The sequence below is a fragment of the Anomaloglossus baeobatrachus genome, chromosome 2 (assembly GCF_048569485.1).
Source record: "Anomaloglossus baeobatrachus isolate aAnoBae1 chromosome 2, aAnoBae1.hap1, whole genome shotgun sequence".
In the NCBI taxonomy this organism is placed as follows: domain Eukaryota; kingdom Metazoa; phylum Chordata; class Amphibia; order Anura; family Aromobatidae; genus Anomaloglossus; species Anomaloglossus baeobatrachus.
Window position 1 is genome coordinate 492,771,962 of NC_134354.1, and position 24,117 is coordinate 492,796,078.

General features: G+C 46.8%; 1 protein-coding gene across 2 annotated transcripts in view; it reads right to left on the reverse strand.

The window, feature by feature from the left end:
- Nucleotides 1–24,117, reverse strand: part of SLC67A2 (solute carrier family 67 member 2) — a 63,412-nt gene that overhangs the window by 15,291 nt on the left and 24,004 nt on the right. Inside the window, exons 2-4 of one of the 2 annotated variants that reach the window (XM_075336483.1) lie at nt 18,304–18,391; nt 14,886–14,929; nt 4,318–4,447 (exon numbers count right to left, since the gene is read on the reverse strand). In XM_075336483.1, coding sequence (XP_075192598.1) covers nt 4,318–4,447; nt 14,886–14,929; nt 18,304–18,391 — 262 coding nt within the window. The remainder of the gene's footprint in view (nt 1–4,317; nt 4,448–14,885; nt 14,930–18,303; nt 18,392–24,117) is intronic. The other variant, XM_075336484.1, reaches the window with a different exon arrangement.

Below are 24,117 nucleotides of genomic sequence, written 5' to 3' on the forward strand. Positions count from 1 at the left end.
GGGTCTTCAGGTTTCTCTTGAAGCTTTCTACGGTAGGGGAGAGTCTGATATGATGAGGTAGAGCGTTCCAGAGTATGGGGGAGGCACAGCAGAAATTTTGTACGTGATTGTGGGAAGAGGAGATAAGAGAGGAGTAGAGAAGGAGATCTTGTGAGGATCTGAGGTTGCATGCAGGTAGGTACCGGGAGACTAGGTCACAGATGTAAGGAGGAGACAGGTTGTGGATGGCTTTGTATGTCATGGTTAATGTTTTGAACTATAGTCATTACAGCATTCTAGAATACTGTATATAAGTGCCCATGCCGATCTGTAAAACGTAAAAAACAGCTTTTATTAATTATATTCACCTGCGCGGCGGTCGGGTCTGATGGGTGTTTCTGGCCTCGGTCTGACGCCTCCTATCTTCTTGCGATTGTCGTCTTCTTTCTCTGCTTTGTGTGGATGATGGGTCCTATGTAATCCACACAGAATCCTCCATTGTGGTCCTGCACACATGCACTTATGTCTGCCCTGCTGTGGGCGAGCAAAGTTTTGTAGTGCACATGCATGGGGAAAAGTCAAACGCCAACGCATCTGCACTACAATACTTTCGGCAGAGAAAAGTGCGCATGCGCAGAAGTGCAATGGAAGACTCTCTCTGGATGAGGAAGGACGCATCATCCACACGGAGCAAGGACGGTAATTGCAAGCAAAGAGGAGTCCCGAACCGGGACCAGCAAAGCACATCGCACCGGACCGCCCTGCAAGTGAGTATAATAAATGCTGTTTTTTATGTTTTACAAAGTGGTCTGGGTTCTTATTTATATATATATAATTGCCTTATTCTGTCTGTCTGTCTGTCTTGCTCCAAAATTGTGTCCTTACCGTGACATGTCCTTACGGTGACAAACAGCGGATTGGCCGCTGGCCTCGCCATGGCCCCGCCCCTCCGCACGGATTGGCCGCTCGCCTCGCCTCGGCTCCTCTCCCCCGCACGGATTGGCCGCTCACCTCGCCTCGGGTCCGCCCCCCCCGGATTGGCCGCTCTCCTCGCCTCAGCTCCGCCCCCCCACACGGATTGGCCGCTCGCCCAGGCTCCGCCCCCCCCACGGAATGGCTTCTCGCCCCGAGGTGAGCGCATCGAGGTCCTGCAGCAGCGGAACACACACACATGCACACACATAAGAACAGACACACACACTCTCACTTTCACACTCACACTTTCACACTCACACTTTCACACTCACACTTTCACACTGACACTTTCACACTCTCACACACTCACACTTTCACACACACTTTCACACTCACACTCTCACACTGACACTCACACTCATACTCACACTTTCACACTCACACTTTCACACTCACACTCTCACACTGACACTCACACTCACACTTTCACACTCACACTTTTAAACTCACACTCACACTTTCACACTCACACTCACAGACTTTCACACTCACACTCACACTTTTACACTCACACTTTCACACTCACACTCACACACTCACACTTTCTCACACTCACACACTCACACTTTCACACACACTTTCACACTCACACTCACACTTTCACACTCACACTTTTAAACTCACACTCACACTTTCACACTCACACTCACACTTTTACACTCACACTTTCACACTCACACTTTCACACTCACACTTTCACACTCTCACTTTCACACTCTCACTTTCACACTCTCACTTTCACACTCTCACTTTCACTCTCACACTTTCACTCTCACACTTTCACTCTCACACTTTCACTCTCACACTTTCACTCTCACACTTTCACACTCACACTTTCACTCTCACACTTTCACTCTCACACTTTCACACTCATTTTCACACTCTCACTTTCTTACTCACTTTCACACTCACATCAGATCGCATCCACGTCCTGCAGCGGCAGAACACATACACCTCACACACACATCAGATCGCATTCACGTCCTGCAGCGACGGAACACACACACACGCACACACATAAGAACAGACACACACACATCAGATCACACTTTCACACTCACACTCACACTTTCACACACTCACACTCACTTTCACACTCACATCAGATCGCATCCACGTCCTGCAGCGGCGGAACACACACACCACACACACACACATCAGATCGCATCCACGTCCTGCAGCGGCGGAACACACACACCTCACACACACATCAGATCGCATACACGTCCTGCAGCGGCGGAACACACACACGCACACACATAAGAACAGACACACACACACACACACACACACATCAGATCACACTCCCTCTCACACACACCTCACACACACATCAGATCGCATCCACATACTCACAACATCCCGTGATATCGCTTGCTTCTCGGCGGCGATACTGTGCAGTGATCTTCCAGGACATGCCGGAGGATCACATGGCCGGAAGCATGTGGTATCTCCGGATGTTGTGAGTGTGTCAGCGCGTATGTGCGATATCGTCAGTGCGTGTGTGTATGCGATCGGATGTGTGTGAGTGTGTGTGTGTGTGTGAGTGTATGCGATCGGATGTGTGTGAGTGTGTGTGTGTGAGTGTATGCGATCGGATCTGTGAGTGTCGGCAGAGGAGCACGGCGTGCAGCACAGCTGCTGGGACCGCCCACCGGTGGGCACAGGGAGAAGTGGGGTGTGTGTGTGAGTGTATGCGATCAGATGTGTGCGTGTTTACTGTCTGATGTGTGACTGTGGAGCACGATGGGGGGTGCACAGCATGGGGGATGGAGCACGATGGGGGGTGCACAGCATGGGGGATGGAGCACGATGGGGGGTGCGCAGCATGGGGGATGGAGCACGATGGGGAGTGCGCAGCATGGGGGATGGAGCACGATGGGGGGTGCGCAGCATGGGGGATGGAGCACGATGGGGAGTGCGCAGCATGGGGGATGGAGCACGTTTGGGAGTGCGCATCATGGGGGATGGAGCACGATGGGGGGTGCGCAGCATGGGGGATGGAGCACGATGGGGGGTGCAGCATGGGGGATGGAGCACAATGGGGAGTGCGCAGCATGGGGGATGGAGCACGATGGGGAGTGCGCAGCATGGGGGATGGAGCACGATGGGGAGTGCGCAGCATGGGGGATGGAGCACGATGGGGAGGGCGCAGCATGTGGGATGGAGCACGATGGGGAGTGCGCAGCATGGGGGATGGAGCACGTTTGGGAGTGCGCAGCATGGGGGATGGAGCACGATGGGGAATGCGCAGCATGGGGGATGGAGCACAATGGGGAATGCGCAACATGGAGGATGGAGCACAATGGGGAGTGGGGATGGAGCACGATGGGGGGTGCGCAGCATGGGGGATGGAGCACGATGGGGGGTGGACAACGATGGGGGGTGCACACCTCCCCCCAAAACACACACACACACTGCCACACATGCACAGCACAACACACCACACACACACTGGGAACCACAAACACTGCCCTACACAGACACCCACACACACAACGCCGCACACACACAACACCCAACACACAAACACCGCGGCACACACAAATATACGCACATACCGCAGAACACACACATTGCACAAAACATACCTCCCCCCCAAAACACACACACACACCCACACAAACCGCGCAACACACATGCACAACGATACAGACACACAGCGCTCCACAAATAACGACACACAACGCAACACACAAACAACACCGCTCTCACCCCCCGCCACACCCAGACAACACCTAGAACATCTACAGCGCCCTACACAAACACTTGGTAACTACACACAACAACATCTATATATATATATATATATATATATATATATAACAAAAATCATACATTAACTACACAATACGTAAATTCTAGAATACCCGATGCGTAGAATCGGGCCACCTTCTAGTATAACATATTCTAGAATGCTGTATATAAGAGCGAACTGGTCGTGGCCATAGCTTATAGGGGACATATCTGGTGAAAGGTTCCTTTTAAATTCTACAAATCCGAAGACATTTTGGTGGCCTCAGAGTGTTGCCTTGGAAAAGCTGACACAAGAACTACTATGCTAAAAGTGGAAAAATAAATAAATCCGTTCAGCACTTTCAATGTTGCAGTTTGGCACTAAGGGTTTTTAAGCGGTGCTTTCAAAGGGTACCAATGTTTCTCTTATCTCCTGACAAATACAAAGTTGAAATTTAGGTTCATGAGACCTTTTGTGTCATTATATTTAGCTGACAGTGCTATTGCGCATATTGGGAATTACCCACATTGGATCTTGCATTAAACTATTTTACTGGAGAACTTACAAATCAGATACAGCAGCAATCTAAAAAACCTTAGGGTCACTACATTTTCACCATGACTTACCCACGGGTATTCTAGCAATTGCATATATGTATATGTTAATGGATATACCAAGGAGACCATATCCAAGGGCACTGATAAGAATACAAGTGATTAATGCATACCGTCGTCCAACAATATCACTCCAACTCCCCTGCAAAAAAAGAATGAAAAAGTCATTTCAGGTTTTTTTTTCTATAATGATTCAGTTGTTTTTTGGTCAGATTTGTACTTTTGTAACAATTAATATAATTCTCCCCATGCCATAAATTAGTAGTAAGTCCTCAGTACTTAGAGGGGTTTGGTCCAAGGACTAGCAAATACATAAAATAAAGGGAGCTGGTTCTCTCCTTCCTGTGCACCAGTGTTGGCTCTGGTGATTGTTTACTGCAGAGGTTACATCCTGACTAGGGATGATCGAATACCGCAAATATTCAGCAATGCCCATATTCGCCGAAAAGGTCACCGCTATTCGGCTATTTGCGAATATTCGATGCGCAATATAAGTCTATGGGAAACCCGAATAGTTGCCGAATAGCAACTATTCTGGCTTCCCATAGACTTACCGTATTTTTCGCTTTATAAGACGCACTTTTGTTCCCCCAAATTTTGGGGGAAAGTAGGGGGTGCGTCTTATAAACCGAATATACAGATTATATACTGCAGGGTCCAGGGGAGGTGGAGGCCGCTCTGGAGCGGTGCTGGGGGGGTTGGTAGAGGCTTGTGAAGCTGCGGGCGGCAGCCTTTGATCTCCTGCACCCGCTCATATAATATGCACAGCCGCTGTCCACCACCATGGTGCTGAAACTGCACCGCGGCGATGGGCTGGGGGAGCTGCGCATATTATTTGCCTGTGCTTACCTTTGATCGCACATGCCCCCCTGTGTTAGCTATAGCCCCCATGCTGCTGCCCATAGTAAAATAATAAACTCTTTACTCACCTCCTCCAGCGTGTCTGCCAGGTCTCCCTCCTGCTGCTGTGATTAGGCACGCAGAGATATCTCTCTCTGCTGTCCTGATCACATGACTGGCACTAGAACCAGGAAGTAGGAAGTGCAGGAGACACTGGAGGAGCTCAACCCCGAGGAGGGTGACACCAGACAGGACACGGCTGCAGAAGGTAAGGAGTTTATTTTACTAAAAGCAGCAACATGGGGGCGATATCTAACAGTGGGCCTGTGTGCCTGCAAACAGTGGGCCTGTGTGCCTGCAAACAGTGGGCCTGTGTGCCTGCAAACAGTGGGCCTGTGTGCCTGCAAACAGTGGGCCTGTGTGCCTGCAAACAGTGGGCCTGTGTGCCTGCAAACAGTGGGCCTGTGTGCCTGCAAACAGTTGGCCTGTGTGTGTGCAAACAGTGGGCCTGTGTGCGTGCAAACAGTGGGCCTGTGGGCCTGCCACAGTGGGCCTGTGGGCCTGGCCACAGTGGGCCTGTGGGCCTAGCCACAGTGGGCCTGTGGGCCTGGCCACAGTGGGCCTGGCCACAGTGGACCTGTGGGCCTGCCACAGTGGGCCTGTGAGCCTGCCACAGTGGGCCTATGGGCCTGGCCACAGTGGGCCTGTGGGCCTGGCCACAGTGGGCCTGGCCACAGTGGGCCTGGCCACAGTGGGCCTGCCACAGTGGGCCTGTGGGCCTGCCACAGTGGGCCTGTGGGCCTTACTGGGGGACGTGTTCAATATAAGGTGGCCGTATCCAGATTAAGGTGGCTAAGTTTAGGATGAGGGGGCTATGAGGGACATATACCCTATATTATTTGTTAGACGGACACTGGCATTATAAGATGGACCCCATTTATTAAAAAATTCTCTATTCCTTCATCAAATTTGGGGGTGCGTCTTATAATCAGGTGCGTCTTATAAAGCAAAAAATACGGTACATTGCGCATCGAATATTCGCATAGTGGCGACCTATTCGTCGGATATTCGCGAAGTCGAATATTACAGAATATTTGTGATATTTGATCATCCCTAACCCTGACCACTGATAGTCGCTGAGCTGAGTGATTAGCTGCAGCAGTGATGTGCGCTGCTGTGGCGATGTCACAATTGCAGCCTGGAAGCTCACTGGAGAGCCACCATTGGAGCAGGTGAAGTTGAGTATTAGTTCAGTATATTTTATACCTTTTCTAGAAAATCTTTAAAACCAGAAAAACCCTTTAAAAACACCAGTCTCAGTACATAGTAAGGAGGTAATGATCTAGGGGGGCACAGCTGCAGCTTCTCGCTCTTTCTGTTCACCTGCATGCTATGAGATGGGGTTAGCAATGTACCTAGGATTTCACTGTGTTGAGCGCCCTCGCTGGCTGCTGGCAGTGTTTTCTCTGGCTGGTCTCCCTGAGATCAGGGATTGTTTTGTCTTCAGCTGCTTTCACACTACGGTTTTTTAACATGCGTCATGAACGTTTTTTTGCTGTAAAAGTGTATCCTGTTTTTACAAAAAAAAACGCATGCAAACGCATGTGTTATTTTGCAGGATCCTGTCACTTGAAGTTTATGGGCGGGCATTGGAGTCATGTGATCGGGAGTGAGGGGAACTGAACGTGATAGACTGGGAGCCGGCATCTGGAAGCTGCAGACACTGGTAACCAAGGTAAACATCGGGTAACTAAGTGAAGCGCTTAGCTTGGTTACCCGATATTAACCTTGGTTACGAGTGTCCGCTGCTCTCAGGCGGGGGAGAGAGAGAGGAGAGAGGGGGGGAGAGAGAGAAAGGGAGGGGTAGAGAGGGAGGGGGAGAGAGAGACTGATCACGCCAGGCTGGTTTCTGGGCATGCTCAGTAGAGCAAGCAGGATCCTGTCTATCAGTATGCCAGCGTTCACATGCGTTTGTATGCAGTATAGTCAGGATCCAGTGAAAAACAGTATTTGGACGCAGCTCAAAAACGCTACAAGTAGCATTTTTGAAAAAAGCTAAAAAACTGCAAGTCGCTGGATCCTCACTATAACGCATGCAAACGCATGTGAACTCATGTTGACGCGAGTCCATTGCAAATGCAGTGAAATGAAAACGCATTTGCACTGGATCCGTTTTTGCGTTAAAAAAACGTTCATGACGCATGTTAAAAAACGTAGTGTGAAAGCAGCCTTATGAGATGGGGTTGGAAAGTAGTAAAGTCCAACACCAGAACAGAAAGGACCATTATACTTGGAAAAGATGCAATTTAAAATAGGACCTGTATAGGTCAAAACTAGACTTTTTTTGCTCTTCTTTTATTCCCACTGATTCCCTAAATAATCCTTTATTTCCTTTTTTAAAATCCACAATAAGGTCTAGAGATATAGGCCTTTTTACTTAATGCTAATTTTTATGTTCTTACAAGTGGGCGTGGCTTGCAGGATTCTCTGGGGGTGTGTCTTTACGCTGCTCTGCATAATTCCCTTAAAATCAACGTCCCCTTAAAAAAGACCATACAATTAGCAGTAGATAAAAAGTTCCATATTGCTGTAACGGTATGATGGATTTTAAAAAGAAATAAGTGGAATTGTCATAAAATAAGAGCAAAACTTAGCCATTTTTCACCTGGTTTCAGGTCCCTTTTAAAGCACCACTCCAGCAGTATTTTTTTCAGCATTGGAGTGGTGCTTTAAATCTAAGCCCTCTATCCCCTGTCGTCTATCCACCTTCTGCAGCTTTACTATTTACGGACGCCGCTACGGACCCCTGGTACCATCTTGTGCCTGTAACTTCTGACTTACCAGAAGTCAGAAGTTACATCACAAGCTCTCAATGCATATCTATGAGAGCCAGAACGAGGCTCTCATAGAGATGTATAGAGTTGTGACCTCCAGTGCGCTCCATGAAACATTGCAGAGTGCCAGGAGGTCTCAAATCGCTGAGACCGACTGGCGCGGCGGCAAGAGAAGCTGAAGATGAAGGAAGGGGAATATCAGACAGGGGGCGGGAGGGGTGCTTTAAGTCAGGGTTCCCCAACTCCAGTCCTCAAGGCCCACCAACAGTGCATGCTTTCAGGATTTCCTTAGCATTGCACTGCTGTTGGAACCAGTGCCTGGGCAGGTAATTACATTAACACCTGTGCAATACTAAGGAAATCCCAAAAACCTGCACTGTTGGTGGGCCTTGAGGACTGGAGTTGGGGACCTCTGCTTTAAGTAATACATTTACAGAAGCTATGAAAAAGGGCTATAATATGGAAAATCTACATCTGCTAAGGATTTATTGTGAATGTAAATACAAGTATCCTTGTTCTGCTCTGTAAATGTTCTTGGCAATCTATTCACACTTGTGATCCCTGTACTCACAGCACACATATGGCACATATGCTTTGTATTTTATACTGTGCATTAGTAGGAGTGGTTTATGATTAAAAACTCTGGAACATACCTGTGAAAAATAAAGGTTGTGGCCGGACAGGACTAAAAGCTAATGGCTTGCAGATTAAGAAGCAATGAGTCAGCTCACAAGCACTCTCCTTCTGAATGGTAGATGCTTACATGGGAAGATTCAGGTCCTTTACATTACAGAACAATGCACTTAGTTAACCTTTTCAGCCCCATTAACCTTAAAGCACATCACCAGCATTTTTTCTCTTCAGTGCTGGACTGGTGTTTTAAGTGCAAGTCCTCTGCACCCTGTCTTAGGCCCCTTTCACACGTCAGTGATTCTGGTACGTTTGTGCTTTTTTTTAAACGTACCAGAATCACTGCCATACGCAGACCCATTATAATGAATGGGTCTGCTCACACGTCAGTGATTTTTCACTGCACGTGTCTCCGTGCGGCGTACCCGCGTGTGCGTGATTGCCGCACGGAGACATGTCCATTTTTTTCTGGCATCACTGATGTCCCACAGACCACGCAGTGGTGTGGTCCGTGAAACACGTGCCAGAAAAAAACGTGCTTTTAAAATAAAAAACATTTTAACTCACCCGGCGTCCAGCGATGTCCTCTGCAGCCCGTTCTCCCTGCTGCTTCTGAGCCGGCTCATTATTGTCGCGCATATTCATGATGCACGACACAGCCGACCCCGAAGCAGCTGCTGCGGGGGTCACCACAGGCCGGATGCTGCACCGCGGGAGCGATCAGCACCATGGACAGCGGGAGCGCACACAGGTGAGTTGTTTTCTAAGTGCAATCACAGGCCACGGAGAACGGAGCCCGGATTGCACTTAGACAACCCACGTGTGCCGTGAATCACGGCACACGCAGGGACATGTGTGTGTTTTACACGCCAGTGAAAAACGTCACTGTTTTTCACTGACGTGTGAAACGGGCCTTATGCTCACCTTCCGGCCTCTTCACCTTTTACAGACACCGCTCTGGTTCCACGATGCCATCTTGTGCCCGTAACATCTGACCGGCCGGAAGTCAGTTGTTATGCCACGAGCTATTAATGCATCCCTGAGAGCCAGAACGAGGCTCCCATTGAGTTGTAACCTTCGGCGCAGTCCATGAAACAGTGGGGCTGCCAACGAGTCAGAAAACGCAGACATCGACCAGAGTGGCGGTAATAAAAGATGAAGATAGCGGCAGCTGAGTAGAATATGGGGGTACTACAGCGATGGAATAAAATAAACAATAAGCTGGAGTGATGCTTAACGGGGTCAACAGCTATGCAAAAAGTTAAAAAAAATACTCCCCAATCTGATGCCAAACATGATTATATTCACTTTTGTTATCTAAAACCCCCTCATAAATTAATTAGTGTTGCTGCAAAAGGACAGAACACTCCTGTCACAATCTGTAATGACAAAATGCTATTCACCTGAATAATACATATATTATTAGTTTTTGGCAATGTATCCTTTCTACCCATCTCAATGACTGACTTAAGGCCCTGTCACACACAGAGATAAATCTTTGGCAGATCTGTGGTTGCAGTGAAATCATGGACATATTGTTCCATTTGTACACAGCCACAAACCTGGCACTGATTGTCCACAATTTCACTGCAAACACAGATCTGCCGCAGATTTATCTCTGTGTGTGACAGGGCCTTTAGGCCCTATGTGCGCAGTGAACTTTTTTGCTGTTTTTTTGGTGCAGTTATGGGTGCAGGTTGTGGTCCTAAACTGCATGTATGACCTTCCCCAGCAAAGTCTATGAGAAACCTGAAAGGCTGTGTACACGTTGCTTCTTTTTGCCTGCAGGTTTGGTTGCATGTCACTTCTTTTCTGTGTTTTTCCCCTTCGTTTTTTCATTGAATATAGTAAAAAAAAACAAAAACACACGGGCAAAAACGCACCAAAAACGTGTAAAAAACACATGCGTCTTTTTATGCGTTTTTTTGGCCAGAGGTTCCTTTCTCTGAAAAACAAAACTGCAGGGTGCACACATAGCCTATTACCAGGTTTTTGCTATCCCATTTGAGAGCAGCCTAATGTAGAGACAGAGACCCTGATTCCAGCAATGTGTCACTTACTGAGCTGTCATTTGATAAAATCCCTGTTATCTGCTGTAGATCTATGAGGTATTTCAAAGCTAAGCTCTGTATAACCCCCACCCACATCACTGATTGACACGTTTCTGCCCATGTATAGTGTACACAGAAAACTGCCAGTCAGAGATAGGGGTAGAGTTGAGGTGGTGTCACACACAGCGACGACAACAACGACGTCGCTGCTACGTCACCATTTTCTGTGATGTAGCAGCGACGTCCCGTCGCTGTCGCTGTGTGTGACATCCAGCAACGAGTTGGCCCCTGCTGTGAGGTCGCCGGTCGTTGCTGAATGTCCTGCTTCATTTTTTGGACGTTGCTCTCCTGCTGTGAAGCACACATCGCTGTGTGTGACAGCGAGAGAGCGACGAACTGAAGCGAGCAGGGAGCAGGAGCCGGCGTCTGGCAGCCTGCAGTAAGCTGTAACCACGGTAAACATCGGGTAACCAAGGGAAGACCTTTCCTTGGTTACCCGATATTCACCTTCGTTACCAGCGTCCGCCGCTCTCACGCTGCCAGTGCCGGCTTCCTGTTCCCTGCACGCCAGAGTACACATCGGGTTAATTACCCGATGTGTACTCCAGCTACGTGAGCATGGAGCCGGCCGGCACTGGCAGCGTGAGAGCACACCGCTTAGTGCTGGCTCCCTGCACTCCTAGCCAAATTAAACATCAGGTAATTAACCCGATGTGTACTCTGGCTAGGAGTGCAGGGAACAGGGAGCCGGCACTGGCAGCGTGAGAGCGGCGGACGCTAGTAACTAAGGTAAATATCGGGTAACCAAGAGAAGTGCTTTCCTTGGTTACCCGACATTTACCTTAGTTACCAAGCGCAGCGTCGCTGCTGGCTGAGGGCTGTTCACTGGTCGCTGGTGAGATCTGCCTGTTTGACAGCTCACCAGCGACCATGTTACGTCGCAGAAGCGATCCTGATAAGGTCAGGTCGCCCGTCGTGATCGCTGCTGCATCACTATGTGTGACCCCAGCTTTAGAATATGATTGACTACCTGGCAGCAGGTTTACTAGTGCTCTACTGATAATCTCCTGCTGATAAAACAGTGAAAACAGTGATTTTACCAAAACTACACTTAGCAGCTCAGTAAGTGATACATAACTGGAATCAGGGTCTCTGTCTCTACATTATGCTGATCTCAGATTAGGTGGCAAAAATCTGGTGACAGATTCCTTAAAAGGCTTCTGTATACAAGCTAATTATAGTCCTGAATACTCCCAGGGAAACAGTGGAAATAAAATACGAACAAAACCTGGCTGCTTTTAATCTGGTAACAAGTCATCTTTACCAATCGTTCTGTACCCATGAGTTTTTGTGGGCCTGTCTAAGGCCTGTTTCAGACGTCAGTGATTCTGGTACGTTTGTGCTATACGTACCAGAATCACTGACATACGCAGACCCATTATAATGAATGGGTCTGCTCACACATCAGTGATTTTTCCCTGACCGTGTCTCCGTGTGGCGTACACGTGTGTCCGTGATTGCCGCACTGAGACATGTCCGTTTTTTTCTGGCATCACTGATGTCCCACGGACCACGCAATGGTGTGATCCATGAAACACGTAACAGAAAAACATGGACTTTTAAAATAATAAACATTTTCAACTCACCTTTCCAGCGATGCTCTGTGCAGCCCCCACTCTCTGCAGCTTCCTGCCCGGCTCATGCCTATTCATGAATGCAGTCAGAGCCGACCCGAAAGTAGCTGCAGAGAGCAGTGTGCGGATGCTGCAGAGCTGGAGACTTCAGCACCATGGAAAGCAGGAACGGGACAGGTGAGTATAAGTCCATGTGCAATCACGGATCACAGATAGCACATGGACAACCCACGTGTGCTGTGAATCACCACTGTGAGGTCACCTTAAAGGGGTAGTCTTCTACTTGGACAACCCCTTCTCATTCTCCATGTACGCCCACCTAAAAATAATAAAGACTATACTCACCTCCGGTGCCAGCACAGTTCTAGTGATGTCAGAACTCGTGTTTCTCGGGGCCCCTGTGCCATTGTTATGACAAAGAGCCCTACAACCAATCAGTGCCGGCTTCTTTCTACCCACCTTCCGACACAGGTAATTAACAGAAAGTGAGCAGCACCTGCAAAGCTCAATTCCTCTTAGTTACGTAACCGTCCGAAGGCAGGGAGACAGAAGCCGGGACTGAATGGTAGTAGAGTTCCCATAACAATGTCACGAGGGCCCCAGGAATGCAAGATCCAGAAGTGAGTATAGGCTTTATTATTTTTATGGGGACGAACATGGGAAATGAGAAGGGGTTGTCCAAGTAGATTATATATTCTCTATTCTTAATGCATTGTACCTCCCGTTCCACGTTAAAGCAGCACTCCAGCAGTAGGGTTTTTTTTCAGCGCTGGAGTGGCACTTTAAATGTAAGTCCCCTGCACCCTGTCATATACTCCCCTTCCAAAGGCTTCATCATTTTTCAGTGCTGCTCTAAGCTTGTGGCTTCATATTGTGCCATATTGTAATTTCTGACTAACTGGAAGTACAACGTTACGTCACAAGGTCTCAATGCATCTGTATGAGAGCCAGTATGAGGCCAGAACAAGGCTCTCATAGACATGTATTAATTTGTGACCTCTGGCGCTTCATAAAACACTGGAGCTGCCGGCAAGTCACAAATCACAGGAGGACGACCGGAATGGTGGCGATAGAAGCCGCTGGAAGGTGAGCACATCACAGGGGTCAGGGGACTTACATTTAAAGCTCCTCCCCAGCAGTGCAATTAAAGAAAACGCTTAAGTGATGCTTTAAATTCATCCTGCTGCTTGTAAATCAGGGGAACTGGGTCAGACTAAAGGGAAGCTATCATCAGATAGCGTTTTTTTACATGCGCTTTTGTGCGCATTTTCATCGCTTTTTTCACGCTGCAGTTATTTGTCTCGTCGGCATGTCATGTTTTAAATAAAGCTGCTTTGTTTTTAATACTTCTTGGTACTTGGCTTTGATAAAACTTTATTGATATACTTATGTGCAAATTACACACATTTTTGACGCATTTCCTCAATGGGCTGTTTTTTGGGAGCTGGAACTGGAGCATTCAGGGTAAAGGGATTAATGAACAGTTCCAAATTTCAGTCAATTTTGAAGCAAAACATTTCATTATGACAATGACCCCCAAACAAATTAATTGCTTCCCCAAAAGAACATCAGAGTTTTGGAATGGCCCTGCCATATCCCAGACCTAAATACAGTTGGAAATTTTTCGGTTGACCTGAACAGGGCGCAGTACAGAGGAGATGCCCCTGCAATCTGACAGATTTGGAGCACTACTGCAAGGAAGAGTAGGCAAAGATTGCCAATGCTGGGTAATGACATGGAGATAGTCTCCTACCCAAAAAGACTGAATGGTGTCATAAATTCAAAGGGTACTTCAACAAAGTATTAGTTTAAGGCCCAGTGCCCACGCTGTTTAGTCTTGACGCGTATTTTCTGAAATCTGCAGCAAAATCTGCATGTCCATTGTGAATCCAACAAAGTCTATGAGAATTCAGAAGTGCTGTGCCCACGTTGCTTTTTTTTCCTTTGCGTATTTGGTGCAGATTTGGTGCAGAAAAAAAGAAATCTGCACCAAATACGCAAGGGAAAAACACTCAACGTGGGCACAGCAATTCTGAAATCTCATAGACTTTGCTGTCTTCACAATGAACATGCAGATTTTGCTGCAGATTTCTGAAAAATACTTAGCGTGGGCACAGGGCCTAAAGGTGTACATATTTATGTTATATTGTTTTAGTTATTTTATTTTTCCACCCGAAAAGATTTCAGTTTGTTTTTCAACTGAACTCTCCAGATTATGGATGACAATGAAGGAAAAAAAAAGTTCTGAAAATATAATGACAAAACTTGGCATTATAACAAGGGTCTGTAGACTTTTTCTATCCACTGTACATGTAACACAAGAATTTGAATTAACCAATAGGTCATTTGTGATGATATCTTCACTTTCCTAACGCTGAGCTAAGAAGCAAGGTGACTCAGGGCAGCATGAAAGCTTCACTCCATGTATGCACAATTCTGTTGTTTAGAGGAACACATCCATTATGACAGATACAAGTGGGTGGGCTGAATCAGTAATTGCAACAAACTGGAGTAGGCTATGTCCACTCGTGAATTGTTTTTCATGGGCCAAACAAGGTGTAGATAATATTAGCTTCTTGTCTGAATCTTACCACAATCGAGCTAGAAAAGAGCTGGAGGATACCATAACAGGAACCTAAAAAAAGGAACATGGATACTACATTTAGTTCCAAAACCTGAGAAATAATTGAGCAGCAAAATAAAATTTCTCAACTGTCTATTTAGAAATAAAACTGCATGTTAAAGGGATCCTGTCATCACTTTTTTGGCGTATAAGCTGCAGCCACCACCAGCAGTGGTCTCTTATATACAGTATTCTAACATGCTGTATATAAGAGCCAAGGCCGCTAAGAGAACATAAAAAACACTTTATAATACTCACCTAACGGTCGCTTGGTTGGCCATATGGGCGTCTCCGTTGTCCTGTGCCGGCGCCACCTCTTTTGGCCATCTTCGTCCTCCTTCTGACTCCTGAGTGCATGAGGCGTCCGACGTCATACACATTCGCCGGTCCTGAGCAGGCGCACTACAATACTTTGATCTGCCCTGCTCAGGACCTGAATGCCGGCGAGTGTGTATGATGTCGGATGCGTCATGCACCACGGCTAGAGAAGAAGGAGGACGAAGATGGTTGAAAGAGGCGGCGCCGGAAAACGGAGGCGCCCATCTGGTCAACCAAGCGACCGTTAGGTAAGTATTATAAAGTGTTGTTTTATGTTCTCACAGCGGCCTCGGCTCTTATATACAGCATGTTAAAATACTGTATATAACAGCCCACTGGTGGTGGCTTATAGGCCAAAAAAATAGTGACAGGTTCCCTTTAATAAACTTCATAGCATTTGCTGGCCAACAGCTGGGGTAGTACATAACATATAAATTACTTAATAGTGACGAGCAAGCCCTGCCATACTCATAACGAGCAATTGGACGTTCAAATGGGCTAGACTCGAGTACCAAATATAATAGAAGTCAATGGGAAACTCAAGCATTCTTCCGGAATATCTTCCGTAAAAATGCTAGTTTCCCAGTGACTTCCATTATACTTGATAACTGAATCGAGCCCGTCTGACCTGCTCGTTTCGAGTACTGAGCACCTGAGCATGGTAGTTGTCGCTCGTCACTATTACTTCACCTTTATGACAAATGCTTTTTTTTAAAGAAAATAATTGCAGCATGTCCCAAAAAATGCAATAAAAAGGGATCAAAGTGTCATATGTAATCAAGAATTGTACGAATAAAAACCTCAGCTTGCCACACGCAATACAGGCCCATCGACTGAAACATAAAATGTTACAAGAAAAAGTGTACAACTTTGGTATAGCTTCTACTGGCCTGGAAAATCATATCAAAAGTTCATTTTAACCACAAAATGAATACTGTAAAAACAGAACCTAAAAATACATTGAAACTGAAAGCTTCATTGTGTTTTCCAGTACACTGCAAACAAAGTGAAATAAACCTTTCAAAACTACAACTTGTACCACAAAAACATGTCCTCATATAGCTATGTCCCTAAAAAAGCAATAAAAAAAATCTGGAAGCAGCACAACAAAAACAATGCCCAAAAATGAATTGTTTATTTAAAAGCCAATTGTGGTGAAGTTTGGTTCCAATATGTGGCTTCAAAAACCGTCACCTATTGGACCCGACCGCCACAATGGGCTTATACATAAACAATCACATTTGTACACTCTTTTGGTGCGCTGCCTCCAATTTTTCTTTTACCTTGATAGTTTGGTATGTACCAGGGAGGCTTTGCTCCCCCATTTCTTTAAGGTGCTGCTCTATTTTTCTAAATATATGTATATAGAAATATAGACGAATGCAAGGAGAAAAACTAAGATACAAAAATTCTGTAAGACTATTGGGTATGACTGCAATTTTGTAACACGTGGTAATTAAAGTTCTTACCAATTATACCAGCTAATAATCAAAAAGAATGGAGTCAAATTCCAAATAGTAGATTTAAAAGTACAGCTTTATTAGATACAATATATAATAAAAACCACACACTGTGTAAAAAAGGGGAGAGATAAAGTGCAAACAAGTAGGGCAGCAACATTGCCGTGGATAGAGCGACTTGGGAGCACTAGTGGTGTAGTGGCACACAATGCAGCGAGTATCAGAATTGCAGCTTACAAGCACACTGTGCACCTCAAGTAAATGGTAAAGATCTTTGGTACTACCAATGCCTAAATCAGCCACTCAGTCAATAGGGTAAATTAACCCCTAACAGGTGTGGGAATCCCCATCCGCGCAGAGGACACCGATGACGTGCATGTAGTGCGTATCAAGATGCAATATATATCCCCCATGTAACTGAAACTGCCTGTCAAGCTGTCCAACAACGCGGATAAGGGGGGGACCCACAACCACAATTACGTGAAATAAGTATGGAGAGACTAAGACATGGAGAGCCCAGCATATGCAAGTAAAGATGATTAGCCAGCTGCAAGTCAGGGCCAAGCTGCGGCCACAAAGTCACATAAATATGTAAAGTGAAAAGTGCTCACCCATATTAAACAACCCACGGCAATGCTGTCCAGGCGGCAATAAATAAAGCAATAAAAAAAAATCTGGAAGCAGCACAACAAAAACAATGCCCCAAAATTAATTGTTTATTTAAAAGCCAATTGTGGTGAAGTTTGGTTCCAATATGTGGCTTCAAAAACCGTCACCTACTGGACCCGACCGCCACAATGGGCTTATACATAAACAAATCACATTTGTACACTCTTTTGGTGCGCTGCCTCCAATTTTTCTTTTACCTTGATAGTTTGGTATGTACCAGGGAGGCTTTGCTCCCCCATTTCTTTAAGGCTAGTTTCACACTTGCGTTGGGTTGAATCCGCTGGGTCCGTTGCTGCGTCGTTTTGACGCATCCGTTATTTTTGTGGTGTCAACGGATGCAACGGGTCCGTTATTTCACATTATGTGAACTAACGGACCGTTGCATCCGTTTGGCGTCCGTTAGGCGTCCGTCTAACGGAATCCGTCGGCTCTGTTTTATTTATTTTTTTTTCATTCTGGGCATGCTCAGAATAAATTAGCGGAATCCAGCAGCGGATTCCGTTGTTAAGCACTTAGCAACGGAATCCGCTACCATAGGGAACCATTATAAATTTTAACGGAACCAACGGAATCCGTTGGTTGGCGTCATTTTGACACAAGCATTTAACGTTACATTCTGCGTTGCTTCCGCTTGGCGGAAGCAACGGAGCATCGGCCAACGGAAGCAACGCAGGTACTTTTGGCACAATCCGTCATCAATGCAAGTCTATGGGAAACAACGGAATCCGTTAACGGATTCCGCTGTTTCCCAAGACAGCGGATTGCGCCAAAAAAAAAACAACGCAAGTGTGAAAGTACCCTAAGGTGCTGCTCTATTTTTCTAAATATATGTATATAGAAATATAGACGAATGCAAGGAAAAAAACTAAGATACAAAAATTCTGTAAGACTATTGGGTATGACTGCAATTTTGTAACACGTGGTAATTAAAGTTCTTACCAATTATACCAGCTGTAGTGGGACTTGCCCCAAGTGATTTCATATGATGGTTCAGTAATGGTACAATCATGCTTACACCAAAAAGGTCCTAGGAAAAGAGATAAATTCACTATATTATACATAGTTCATAAACACTAGATATGAAATGATGTAATCAAATGTGTTGTGTCTATAGGAGCTGTAATATGAGAAAGCTATGAACAATGCCATTCCATTTATTCCCCCAATGGCCATGATAACATGACAAGTTTTGCAGCACTGGTTTACGTACATACCGTTTTTACTGAAAATAAGACAGGGACTTATATAATTCAAGATTTTTTTTTATTTATTTTTTTTAACAAACACGTGTGTGTAACACGTGTGTGTATATATCTATCCATTCATACACGCTGCACACACATACCAGCGTGTCTCCTCTTCAGTTTTAGATTTCTGCAGTTAGGAGACCTTTTGGTGACAATCTATTCACATGACATGATATCACAAAGGTCTTTAACCCCTTCAGCCTCAGACTGTGTTCCATTTCTTCGTGGGTTTTTTTTCCTCCCCTTCTTCCGAGAGCCGTAACTTTTTTTATTTTTCGTCAATCTTGCCATATGAGAGCTTGTTGTTTGCGGGACAAGTTGTACTTTTAAATGAAACCATAAGTTTTACCATATAGTGTACTGGAAAACAGCAAAAAAATTCCAAGTGTGGAAAAACTGCAAAAAAAGTGTGATGGCACAATAGTTTTTGGGATGTTTTATTCACGGTGTTCACTATATGGTAAAACTGATGTGTGGGTATGATGCCTGAGGTCGGTGCGAGTTTGTAGACACCAAACATGTATAGGTTTACTTGTATCTAAGGGGTTAAAAAAAATTCACAAGCTTGTCTAATAAAAGTGGCGCACGTTTTGTGCCATTTTCCAAAACCCGTAGCGTTCTCATTTTTCGGGATCTATGGCTCATTGATGGCTTATTTTTGCGTCTCGAGCTGACATTTTTAATGGTACCATTTTTGCGCAGATGCTACGTTTTGATCGCCTGTTATTGCATTTTGCGTAAAACTTGTGGTGACCAAAAAACATAATTTTGGCGTTTGGAATTTTTTTGCCGCTACGCAATTTACCAATCAGATTAATTGATTTTATATTTTGATAGATTGGGCATTTCTGACCGTGGCGATATCAAATATGTGTATATTTTATTTTTTTTAACCCTTTAATTTTCAATGGGGTAAAAGGGGGGTGATTTGAACTTTGTTTTTTTTTTTAGTTTTTTTTATTTTTTAAAACTTTTTTTTTACTTTTTTTTTATTTTACTAGTCCCCCTAGGGGGCTATATGGATCAACAATGCAATCGCTCTGCCCTATCTGCTGATCACAGCTACACAGCTGTAAACAGCAGATATGCTCACTTTCTGCTTCACTCGGCTCCGGGCCGAGTGAAACCGAAAGTGACTCATGATAGCTACAGGCGTCATCACATGACCCTGTGCTATCATGGCAACCACTGAAAGTCACGTGATCACACACGTGACTTCCGGAGGGGGCGGCGGTAAGTGAAAATAATGGCCACGCGCATATACATCTCGCTGCCAGACTTTGGCAGCGAGATGTAAGGGGTTAAATGTTGTGGGTTGAATGTGATTCCACTCGTAACATGCAGGCACACATGTCAGCTGTTGAAAATAGCTGATATATGCACGGATCGCCGCAACCTGCCCATGGCAGGGGGTGGGATTAACCTCACACGATCCATGATGGATATATCCATCATTGGTCGTGAAGGGGTTAAGCAGTATTATCATCAGGATATAAACGTTGGGGCCCTTAGGAGAATGGGGGCAGTGTGAAATTTCCCAGTTTGCTCTCCCTTCTCACTAAAGCCCGCTTTACACGCTGCAATGTATCTTACAATGTGTCGGCGGGGTCACGTCGTAAGTGCCGCACATCCGGCATTGTAAGGTACATTGCAGTGTGTGACAGGTACGTGCGATTGCGATTGAACGTTAAAACGTTCATCGCATACACATCATACCTGTCTCTAGAATTGCACGTTAGATTGTTTATCGTACCCGGGGTAGCACACATTGCAGTGTGTGACACCCCGGGAACGATGAACAGATCTTACCTACGTCCTGTGGCTCCCAGCCCACAATGCGGAAGGAAGGAGTTGGGCGGGATGTTTAAGTCCCGCTTAGCTCCGCCCCTCCGCTTCTATTGGCCGGCTGCCGTCGCTGTGACGCCGAACGTCCCTCCCACTCCAGGAAGTGGACGTTCGCCGCCCACAGCGAGGTTGTATGGACGGGTAAGTATGTGTGACGGGGGTTACTCGTATGTGCGGCACGTTCAACAAATTGAACGTGCCACACATACGATGGGGGCGTTGCAAATCGCATACGAAATCGTATGCAAAATTGCAACGCGTAAAGCAGGCTTAATACTAATCCTACATACCAGCTTGTCTCCTGTTCAGTTCTTTTAGACTCCTGCAATTAGGAGACCTGTGGTCACATGACTGCAAAATCATCAAAGGTCCTTAAACAATCTTAACCTCGGAATACAACTGCTGGGGTTCCTAAGAGATTGGGGCCCTGAGAAATTGTGCAGTTTGACTTCCCCTAACGCCGTCCCCGACTGTAATCAGGGTTTATATTTCCAGCATACTCAAATTGCTGTAAAATCATGCTAGGGCTTATTTTTGGGGTAGGCCAACTACTGATAACCTCAGATATTGTGGCCATAGCGCCAACTACTATTGTCCTTTTACTATATTTGCCTTTTTAAAGAACACGTTTATTTTGCTATGCTAGACTGTGCACAATATTTGTGCCATTTCTGCATCTATAATATGTGCTATATACACACACACAGAACATGCGTTTTTTAATTGGACATATGTAACTCATATTTATACTTTTTTTCCCACAGTAATATCACTTTTTTGATTCAATTATCCTGCATAATTCTGCCCTATTTCTGACTTTTCTTAGTCCCCTTCATCATCTCTCTTCCTGTTTTTTCAGGGCTCTGCCCATTGATCTTGTCTTATTACAAATCTATATATCCTTTACATCATGGTTGCCTCCATTTGTACTCCGGCAAGATGGCCACCGATGTGTGTATGCACAATGGGTCCGGAGCCACGTCACTCTGCGACGGCCATCAATGAACGTGTCACATGAATGTACCGACATCATGGGGTCACATTGTATCCAACATGAGTGTGGTGCAATGACGAATGGCAGGTGCACCTGTAATAAGGACCGCAGTGCCCATACACCATTTAATAGGCCTACCTTCCTCTAAGATATACATTTTGGAAAGACAGCCAGTCTGTCACCTCCCCGTAAAAAAAAGCAACATAGCGAAACGCAAGTCAGGGTTGTGTGGAGAACATCAATATGGGCGAGTTGTGTACTGTGCACTCCATTATTGTAATTTAATTGCTGCTAGGCATTAGTAATAATATATTTGGCAAATGACAGGAACTAATATAACCTAACAATCTATATATATATATATAATTGCCTTATTCTGTCTGTCTGTCTTGCTCGTGTCACCGTGACAGTGTCATAAAAGTGACAACTGTCGGATTGGCCGCTGGGCTCGGCCTGGCCCCGCCCCCCCCACGGATTGGCCGCTCGCCTCGGCCTGGCCCCGCCCCGCATGGATTAGCCGCTCTGGGCTCAGCCTGGCTCCGCCACCCCACGGATTGGCTGCTCGCCTCGGCCTGGCCCCGCCCCCCGCATGGATTAGCCGCTTGCCCCGGACCTCCGCACGCATCGCCAGCTCCAGCGTACACCGGCTCCTGGTACACATGTGCAGGGAGCCGGCATACACTGACGCCTTGCCCGCTCAGCCCCGCTCCAGCGTATACCGGCTTCCGGTACACATGTGCAGGGAGCCGGCATACGCTGACGCCTTGCCCGCTCAGCCCGGCTCTAGCGTACACCGGCTCCCGGTACACATGTGCAGGGAGCCGGCATACGCTGACGCCTAGCCCGCTCGCCCCCGCCACACGTCGGCACACTCGGCCCCGCCCCCGGCGGACACGCTGGTAACCATGATACACATCGCGTAACTATAGGAAGCGGTTCCCTTAGTTACCCGATGTGTATCATGGTTACCAGCGTACACCGGCTCCCGGTACACATGTGCAGGGAGCCGGCATATGCTGATGCCTCGCCCGCTCAGCCCCGCCCCCGACACACGTTGCCACGGTCGGACCTGCCCCCGGCGGCCCCAGCATGGGGGATGGAGCATGATGGGGGGTGTGTAGCATGGAGGATGGAGCACGATGGGGGGTGTGCAGCATGGAGGATGGAGCACGATGGGGGGTGTGCAGCATGGGGGATGAAGCACGATGGGGGGTACGCAGCATGGGAGATGTAGCACGATGGGAGGTGCGCAGCATGGGGGATGGAGCCCGATGGGAGGTGTGCAGCATGGGAGATGGAGCACGATGGGGGGTGCGCAGCATGGGGGATGGAGCACGATGAGGGGTCCGCAGCATGGGGGATGGAGCACGATGGGGGGTGCGCAGCATGGAGGATGGAGCACAATGGGGGGTGTGCAGCATGGAGGATGGAGCACGATGGGGGGTGTGCAGCATGGGGGGATGGAGCACGATGGGGGGTGTGCAGCATGTCGGATGGAGCACGATGGAGGGTGTGCCGCATGGGGGATGGAGTACAGTAGGGGGTGCGCAGCATGGGGGATGGAGCACGATGGGGGGTGCGCAGCATGGGGGATGGAACACGATGGGAGGTGCGCAGCATGGGGGATGGAGCACGATGAGGGGTGTGCAGCATGGGGGATGGAGCACGATGAGGGGTGTGCAGCATGGAGCACGATGGGGGGTGCGCAGCATGGGGGATGGAACACGATGGAAGGTGCGCAGCATGGCGGATGGAGCACGATGAGGGGTGCGCAGCATGGGGTATGGAGCACGATGAGGAGTGCACACCTCCCCCCAAAACACACACACACACCGCCACACCCGCACAACACACCACACACACATTGGGAACCACAAACACCGCCCTACACAGACACCGCACACACACACAGACAACACCGCACACACACAACACCCAACACAGAAACACCGCGGCATACATAAATATACGCACATACCGTGCAACACACACACTGCACAAAACATACCTCCCCCCAAAACACACACACGCACTCCACACCCACACAAACCGCACAACACAGACAGCACCACACATACAGAATGCTGCAGACACACAGCGCTCCACAAACAACGCAACACACACAACGCAACACACATACAATACCGCTCTGACACATCCCCCACCCAGACAACACCCAGAACATTTACAGCGCCCTACACAAACACTTGGTAACTACACACAACAACATCATATATATATATATATATATATATATATATATATATATATGACAAAAATCATATGTGAACTACACAATACGTAAATTCTAGAATACCCGATGCGTTAGAATCGGGCCACCTTCTAGTTATTTATATATGTTCTGCCAATATATACTAAGACTGATATCATTAGCCCGGCCGGGCCCATACGCCTGATGTATCCTCTCCACAGGACTCTTTCTTCCTTATGTGACCTGGACACACATGTGATATATATTTATATGTTTAGCTTTTAATATTTTTAATAAAGATTTATAAATTTTATTCTATTCTTACTGGTAGTTTCTAGTTCTGTATCTTCCATATATACCGTACATAGAGGAAATACTGCCAATTATTGATGACCTTAGATATTGTAGACATACCACCAACTAATGGTGACCTTAGATGCTGTGGATAAACCGCC